The sequence below is a fragment of the Morus notabilis genome, unplaced genomic scaffold, assembly GCF_000414095.1.
Source record: "Morus notabilis unplaced genomic scaffold, ASM41409v2 Scaffold114, whole genome shotgun sequence".
In the NCBI taxonomy this organism is placed as follows: domain Eukaryota; kingdom Viridiplantae; phylum Streptophyta; class Magnoliopsida; order Rosales; family Moraceae; genus Morus; species Morus notabilis.
In genome coordinates this window covers 88,457-97,071 of record NW_010359462.1, presented here as the reverse complement: position 1 = coordinate 97,071, position 8,615 = coordinate 88,457, and the positions used below count along the sequence as shown (strand labels likewise).

At 33.0% G+C, this 8,615-nt stretch overlaps 1 protein-coding gene across 1 annotated transcript; it reads right to left on the bottom strand.

Annotated features, from left to right (window-relative positions):
* Positions 1 to 1,428: 1,428 nt before the first annotated feature.
* LOC21402662 (cationic amino acid transporter 1) lies at positions 1,429 to 5,459 on the bottom strand. Its single transcript, XM_010094364.2, has 3 exons — positions 5,360 to 5,459; positions 4,725 to 5,141; positions 1,429 to 2,936 (listed from the first exon to the last, which is right to left on the bottom strand). Exons 2-3 carry the CDS (start codon positions 5,125 to 5,127, stop codon positions 2,065 to 2,067), a joined length of 1,275 nt encoding a protein of 424 aa, XP_010092666.1. The 5' UTR covers positions 5,128 to 5,141; positions 5,360 to 5,459; the 3' UTR covers positions 1,429 to 2,064.
* Positions 5,460 to 8,615: the final 3,156 nt, after the last annotated feature.

Here is an 8,615-nt window from a genome sequence, read left to right as displayed (position 1 = left end):
AATATATACCGTTATAATTTGTGAAAAATTTCAATTATAAAACATATTATAAAAGTATTAGGGTTTCTAAGCATACCTTTAACTCTCCTAATCTTGATATAAAATATTTGAGAATGCCTAAGCATAAGTATGTTGTAGCTTTAAATGATCAACACGAGTGTAGAAGTAAGGAGGAAAGGGAAAAAAATATATAGAGAAAATAAGAAGAATGGGAGGCTACGTGTGGAATGAGTGGTAGGGTATATGGTTATATTATATAGTTACCGAGTTATTTATATAGCTAATACGGCAATTAGTTGCCAACAATATTTGATGTCAATTGGCCGAAAGGCCTATGATTTACTTTTTTTTTTTTTTTTTCATATAACTAATATGTATATGTATAAAATAATATAATTTCAAAACGTGTTATATATGATCAACTATATATATATATATATATATATTTAACATCTATAATAAAGTATATGTTAGAATGTATACATGATATTCTTTTTATTGATAGCATAAAATATATGTAACCTAATCAAACAGAGATTTGGAGGTGTGATTAAAATCTAAGAAAATTCATAAATAATAAATATTGGGTTAGGTTAAATAACTAGAAATCATAATTATAACACAAATCTTATTTCATATTACTTCATCACGTTATTGACACGAACTTTTCATATCACGTCGAGTTCTTCGTCACTGTAACATCACTAAATTATAGCACGTTAGTAATAAGTGTCATGATATCATTTCCGTCAATTCTAATGATAAAACCCCTATTTACCGTTAAGTAGAAATTGGGGTGTTACCCAGTACTACTTAGCACATCCTTTGGACAAAGCAATTCTATCCGCTGCCTTTTCTCTTCATGTAATGGTGGTGGCTAGCCACTAAGCACTAGGACCCATCTGGTAGCATTTTGAAAGGTTTTCTCACAATATTTATAAGGTGTGTCAGTTAATAATTATTTTAAAAATTACGTTTGATTTCGTTTTACACTGAAACACAAAAATGTAAAATAAAATTTGTTTTCATATTTTGTTAATGAAATTTCTAAAGTAGAGAACATCACAGTGAATAGTCGAACCGAGTTCACATCATATATTATATTATATATGTTAAATACTATATAGATCTTTTACGATAAGAATCGTCTTTTTCATTAGGGCAGTAAGTACTGCATATGCCTATTAGAAATTTACAATAGACAATACAAAATTATTCTCAAATCAAATCATTAAAAAATTAATGTAATAACTAAAATAACAATTTCGCAGGAGTGCAAAACAACAATTCTTACTGTAAAAGTTCTCAATATTAAATAGTAATATTATAACAACCGATATTTTAATTTGCAAGAGACAATGTTTATTGAAGGATAGAGAATAGTAGCAATAAACAAAAACGAACCCCAAAAGAAAACCTTTTGTTCTGTGTTTTTTTTTTATTTGGGATTTTTTGGAACCAAATTAAATAGAACTTCTTTTACTATGAATATTAAACACCTTTTCTACATCCCTACTACGTACTGAGCTAACTAACACTCTAAGAATTGATCAGAAACATATATCAAACTCAATAAGAAATAGATAGGTCCCCTTCTTCAGCCTTTGTGAATTCAACCCCAGAGCCCTTCTGCTTCTCAGCCTCCTTGGCAGTGTCATAAGAAGCATGCAATCCAAAGAAGATATAATAAACCAATATCACCCCAGTCCAAATACCAAATCTCACAAACGAAGCCCCATCAATAGAGCCAAGAAGGAAAATGTTAATCCCTATTGACACGGATGGCAGCCACGGCACGAACGGCACGCCCCAGATTTTCGGAGTCTTTGCTTGAGGAACAAAAAGGGATAGCCCCAAAGTTCCCAACAACCAAATGGGCACCGTAATGGCGTACCCGATCCACCCATCACTAACTGCCCAGTAAGCCGATGTCGCAATTGAGGAAGCAACTATGACAACAAGGAAAATAGTGAACTTCAACTGATCACCTTTCGTTGTGACATCAGTTGTGTAGTAGCGGCGAACGAGAAGGGCGATGGCAACGAGCATGAAAATGAAGAGAGTCTAGATCGAAAGGAGATTCGATAAGATCTCGAGGTTGGTGAAGAAGGCAATCACTGAAGTTGCAATAAGCATGAAGATTGTGGCGTTGATGGGCGTCCCGGTTTTCTCGTTGACGTGGGCCAGCCATGGCGGCAGCATGTGAGCCCTAGCGATGTGGGTGAGGTACCTCGCTTGGCCAACCGCGCCGACAAGCAAAACGCTCGTCATTCCCTTCAATGCGCCTAGAGCCACGAGGTTCTTGGCCCAGCTCATACCAACAGCTTCAAAAGCGACCGAAAATGGCGCGTCAGGGTCAATCTGTTTGTAGGGCTGCATTAGGCAAAGCGTTATGGCGAGCAGGCAGTACAGCACGGTGGTGGCGATCATCGAGCCGATGAGCCCGATGGGGATGTCTTTGCCAGGATTCGTTGTCTCCTCAGCCATGGTGGAGACAGCGTCGAACCCAACATAGGCGAAGAAGAGGACGGCAGAGGCCTTGAAGACGCCACGGGCGCCGTAAGGGAGGAAAGGGGTGTAATTGGCGGTATTGGCCTTCATGAGGCCTGCGATGATGATGAAGGCGATAACGATGAGGTGGACGATGGAGGCGACGTAGTTGAGGCGGGAGGAGCCCTTGGTGGAGAGGACGGCAAAGGCGCAGACGCCGGTGATAACAGCGACCGCTAAGAGGTCGAGGTGGCTGTAGTCAGGGTTGAGGCTGGAGGCCGTTATACGGAAATCGTTTGGCTTGTGGTTTAGGAGAGTGGCCAAGTAGGAAGTCCATGACCGGGCCACCGCAGCATTGCCGATTATGTATTCGAGGATGATGTTGCCGGCGGCGATGAAGGCCATGAAGTCACCGAGCTCCACCCTTAAGTAGGCAAACGAACCACCTGAAGGAGATCAATTATATATTAATTTATTAGAAATATTAGCATCAACTATCAAGCAATGCATATCACCAAAAAAACAAATCAAAGATCCCTGATTAATTCGATACACTTTATGTAAAGTGAAATCGGGATTTAGACGTGATTAACTTTGTTAATCCTGATTGGTTCAAGTTTTTAACGGTATGGTGATGGATGTGGAATTTTTTTTTTTTTTTTTTTTTTTTTTAATAATTGGGTGGAATTTATATATATTCAGTGTCGTTTAAGTTGATGAACTGGTCTTGTTTTTTTAATGGTAAGACAACACGATCAGAACGCTTTGTACTGATCATATTGTTAATAGGAATCATATGGCCAAAAAGGTAAATTTCTTTTACTGCAATTCTACCGTTTACATAACACGTCCAAAAATACAACAATATTGCACTCAAAATGAATTTAGTTCAGAAATTAATTTTTAATTTCCCTTTTTATACGCAATTTTCGTATAACGCACACAACGCAATATTCCAAGTGAGAAAATTAAAAGTTAGGCAGGGAGGAAGATGAGGACAATTAAATTCTAGGATTGGAGACTAATGGGTTTGGTATGATACCATTTTTGTTCACATGATAACGCCACAATCTGATCTTTCAAATACAGATCTAAATTTAACATTTATCAAATAAGGGGGGGCGGGTGGAAAAAAAACTGTTTCACTAGAATTTATGGTAGTGGGGTCCACGGATGGGCCAGTATCTTATTACTTACTTAATAGCATGGGCGTTGACTATATATGTGTGGATTATTAGTCCAGATAACGAAAACCTTTAAAAAAAAAAAAAAAAAAAAAAAAAAAAAAAGGCACATGGGAATGCAATTAATGAGCTGCAAAAAGAGTCAAAGGTACATTAGCAACGGGAGGGGACTAGATCCAAATTTATTCAGCAACAACTAGATAGCAGTTAGGCAAACTACAACTGGATAGATAACTCCATCACAGTATTCGCCAAGAAAGTAACTTATTTTAGTCGAAAATACCAAAAGTTTCAAATTGTTACGAGAAGAAACACCGACTTAAAATGATTAAATTATTATTCAAATTGCGAGTCAAAAGATACATTTAAATCCGCTTTCATTCTTGAAATCAAATTTAAAGTTCAGATCTAAAGAAAAAGGTTTTTCTCCTTTAAAAAAAGTAAGCTACGAGTTACGAGCAAAAAAAGAAAAAGAAAAGAAAAGAAAGCTATCGAGTACACAATATTTCAGCAAAACAAACAACCAGCCGATATTATTGTTCAAGCGTTTTTTGGGGAAACCAAAAGTCAATCAAGAACTGCTAAATACAAAAGGTTGAATTTATAATTGTCTAAAGGGATTACAATATTTTCAACAAAATGAAATCGCATTGAAGTAGAAAGAAGATTTACATCTATTATGTGCAAAAGAAAGAGGTGTACCTGTGAGCACAGTTCAATGGGTCCATTAAAAATTAAAAAAAAAAAAACAAAAATAAAAAATTGGTGGCTTAACAATCAAAAAAAAAAAAAAAAACTCAGGGAAATTAAAATGTGTTAAAAATTTTGCATGCTATTACAAATTTGAGAATTCTATGATGGAAAAATAACATCTTAAACCGTTAAACTTTTATTAAATTTTCTTATATTAATATAGTTTTCTTTATTCTAATACACATACAAATGCTATAAAGACGAAAAATTCCCTTGGTAATATTATTTGGTTACAACATATATAATTTTTTTTTGAGTGTTCCTAACACAGATTTCTTAATATTAACTTAAGCTGACCTGCCACAGGAATCTCGACCGCAAATTCGGTGTAACAGAAAACAGAAAGCATAGCCGAGATGCCGGAAACAACGTAGGATAAGACGACAGCTGGACCGGCGTCTTCTTTGGCCTCAAGACCGGTGAGAACAAAGATTCCGGCACCAATGACGGCGCCCATGCCGAACCAAATGAGGTCCCACCAATTGAGTGTCTTCTTCATCTCATGCTGGCTCCGAGCCTTCATGTCCACCAGCTCCGACGTGTCGGATGACCGGGTCAGGACCCGATCCTTTAACCGGAACGGCGTCTCTTTGAGCGCCTTGACATAATTGCCCCAGCTCCTGAATGACTCTTCGGGGAGAAAATCGTCTTTTGAGCACGAACATCCCCTCCTCCTGATCCCTTCGTCACTCTCTCCCATCCTGATCACCCTCGCTGCAGATTATAACAATATATCAAATGATAAAATCTCACCCAATCTGTTTGTTTCCCGAGAAAATTGAACTAAGCAAATGTACGTGTGTGTCTATATAATAACATCGTAAGATAGAATAAAATAATTGCGATTACGTGATTCATGCAAAAACCTCATAATTGCGAATAATTACACAATAACAATATTTAATGACCCGAAAACTGGGGAGAATACATACTATTATCGGATTTGCTGCAAAATTTTTCCGAGAAAGCGAGAGGAATGAGAGAGGGGAGAGAGAGTGCGTTGTTTTTTCTTAGTACCCAGATACAACAGCTTACGCAGAGCTTACGCAGGAAAGGAGGTTTTTTTTTTTTTTTTTTTTTTTTTTTTTTTTTTTTTTGCTGAATAGTTGGATATGATTAGAATTTCGGGCAGTCATTTTCGGCTGACCGTTGACCAGAATCTACCGCGGATTCCGAATCTGACCGCAAAAGTTGGTGAAATTCTTTCTACAGTCTATTCACAGCTGTTTCGTTTCACTCGGCTCATTACAGAACTTTAATTATATATATATATATATAGGAATATATAATGAGTAATGACGGTCGCAAATATAGTGGGACTGATATTGCTCCAGACTGGAATAAAGGCCCCACCTATTAGGAGTTTTTTGGGATATTTTTCTTTTCGCTTTTTAAGGTTTTTTTTTTTTTTTTAATGTTTATGTGAGAGTATTTTATTTATAAGATAAATTTTAATTTAGAAAAAGTATGAAGAGTAAAAATAAGTGTGTGAATAAGACCAACTATTTTAAAGTTATAGTATTTGCCACAATTATATTAAAATAAAAAATTAAGTAAATTGGATGTACTACGTTATCTTGTTTATTTTATGTAATTTGTTTTTTTTAACTTGTAATTTTTACTTATTTTTTTTTTCTAATACGTACTACCTTAATTACTGAGTTAAAATTATTTCCTATATTATTTAATTAACTTTATATAATTTTATTTCAATTTTAAAATACTATTTCAAACATTTAAATTTATTTGAGAACGTTAAACGAAGCTTGCAATTTCTTCCTGTGAATGAAAAGTTGAAAAACAGGGTTAAATTTATTTCCAAACATATTTAACTATTTTATATATGTACGCTACTAACACAACGTCTATGCTCAGGTAATAAAATATTTGCATGAAAGTTTTATAAGATCTTCTTCTCTGGTACACCAACATATCGATTGGCTAAGTTTTCTGTCCGTCAAATCTGCATAAAATCACGTAAAAATCAAAAAGTATGCAGATCTAACGGTTAGAAAAACTGACCTATCAGTACGCCAACATACCAGAGAATCTCCCAAGTTTTATACTTAATTGGTATAAAAATTACTTATATACTTAATAATATTTTGCTTCTATTTGTTTATAATCTCCATTCGACAAATATTACCTTTACAACCATGTTGCAAAGTGCAATTATACTTAACCTATTCCAGTTTTTTTTAAACGAAAAGTACAATTAACTCCCTAAACAAGTACATTAAATTCCAATATAAGTACTCAGGTAATTCATAATATAACATGTACTCAATATAATTAACAGTACTAGTATTTTACATATACTGATAATATTTTTGCTTTGTTGCTTTTTGTAGACAATGGAAATAAATATGAACTCAGTGCGTGGGGTTTAGCCAAGCATTAGATCCTTCTTGCTTGATGAAACTAGAAAGCGGGTAGAAAATTAATTGAATGTATTTTTTTTTTTTTTGGTAAAATATGTTATTGTTTAATTTTATTTTTAAATTCAATTTGAATTTAAAATTTCATGTTTCTTTCCCATTTGGATTGTTATCTTTCTTTATATTCCCAAATGTATATTCGGGAAATACATGTGACATTGCCCAATAAGCGTTCTGTAATATATCCAAATAAATTTGTGTATAAATAATGTTTTTAGAATTGAATAAAATTAAAATACATTAATTAAAATAAGAGATTTACTGATATGTAAGAGATTTACTAATTGAGTTTTTTTTTTTAGTTATGTTTATTAATATGTGTACGACTGATTTAGGTTGTGTACCTATGGTAATTATCATTAAAGAGTTAATGTCGTACATATTAATAAACATAACTACAAAAAAAAAATCCTTTGAAATTGAGCAAAAAAAAAAAAAAAAAAAAGAAGACTACATTATAGTTCACAATCGATGCAAAATTTATAGTTCACAAATCACAAGTATGTATTACTAGTACAATTTTTCTTTTTTTTCTTTTTTTGTACTAGAAGATATTCAAAAAAAATTTTCACTAGTCTCTTTTGTTTACTAAAAGATAATTATGTCTTTCAAAATATAATTGGATTTGTTTAGAGATTAGTGAATCGCCAATGTGTGAGAATAGTTTTATCAATTTAAAAAGTTGCACAAAGTGTATCCACCTTCTTTAGTCATGACAAGGTGACTACCCAAGAAATGTATAGAAAGGTGCGGAGAGGTCAGAATTCAGGTTGGCAATTAAAGACAAGTTCTTCTGGGATTTGGAACCAAGTGGCTGTTATCAGTCCTTTTCTTAGTAAATGGCCAGGTTTTGTAAAGTAGAGTAATACCCTTTTTTATTAATTTTAGTTTATCACTTATTGACTTATTGACTTGGTGATTTACTACTAAATAATTTTGTGATTTACCACTAATTAACCAATATCAGTTAATAATTAATCAATTTCATTACAACAATTTACAGATTTATCGGTGGTAAATCATTGGTGAATTAATGATACACCGGTTTATCTATGATAAATTATTGTAGAAAACCAGTCATGTCCTTTCAAAAAGAATTGGTCACGTATCTAAAAAAATAAAAAATTCAGTCATTTATTAAAAAATGTGACAAAAAATGGTTATTTACTTAATTTTCTCTATAACTTTTAAATAATACATATTGTTAGACCACAATTTTTATTTAGCTTCTCTTTTAGATGTGAATGTGGTTGATATGAGATTTTTTAACTCACTGTGTGCTCTTTTTTGAATAAGAATAATGCTAGAGACACTAACTCAAATTTTAACTTTTATGTACTAATTGATCTGGTATATGATTTATCATTTTTACATTGGTAGATGTTTAAAATATTGTCACGTCAATCAATGATAAGATATTGCATCTACTAATAAAAAATGACAATTCACATGACACATCAGTTAATACACAAGAGAGAATTTGAGTTGGTGTCCCTAACATTACTCTTTAAATAAATAAATTTTTATGAATTTTACATTTTTTTTATTTTAATGAGATTTTAATTAAATTTAATGTTCACAAACAGAATAATCCTATCATAGAAAGTTCCCTTTTTTTGCTAGAAAGTTGCTAATTTTGTTTTTCCTAATTCTATCATAGAAATATACTTACCATATGATGGATTTTGATGTTTGTCCATTACTCTTGATAAATACCCTTTTAATTAATACAATTATTTGACTACAAATG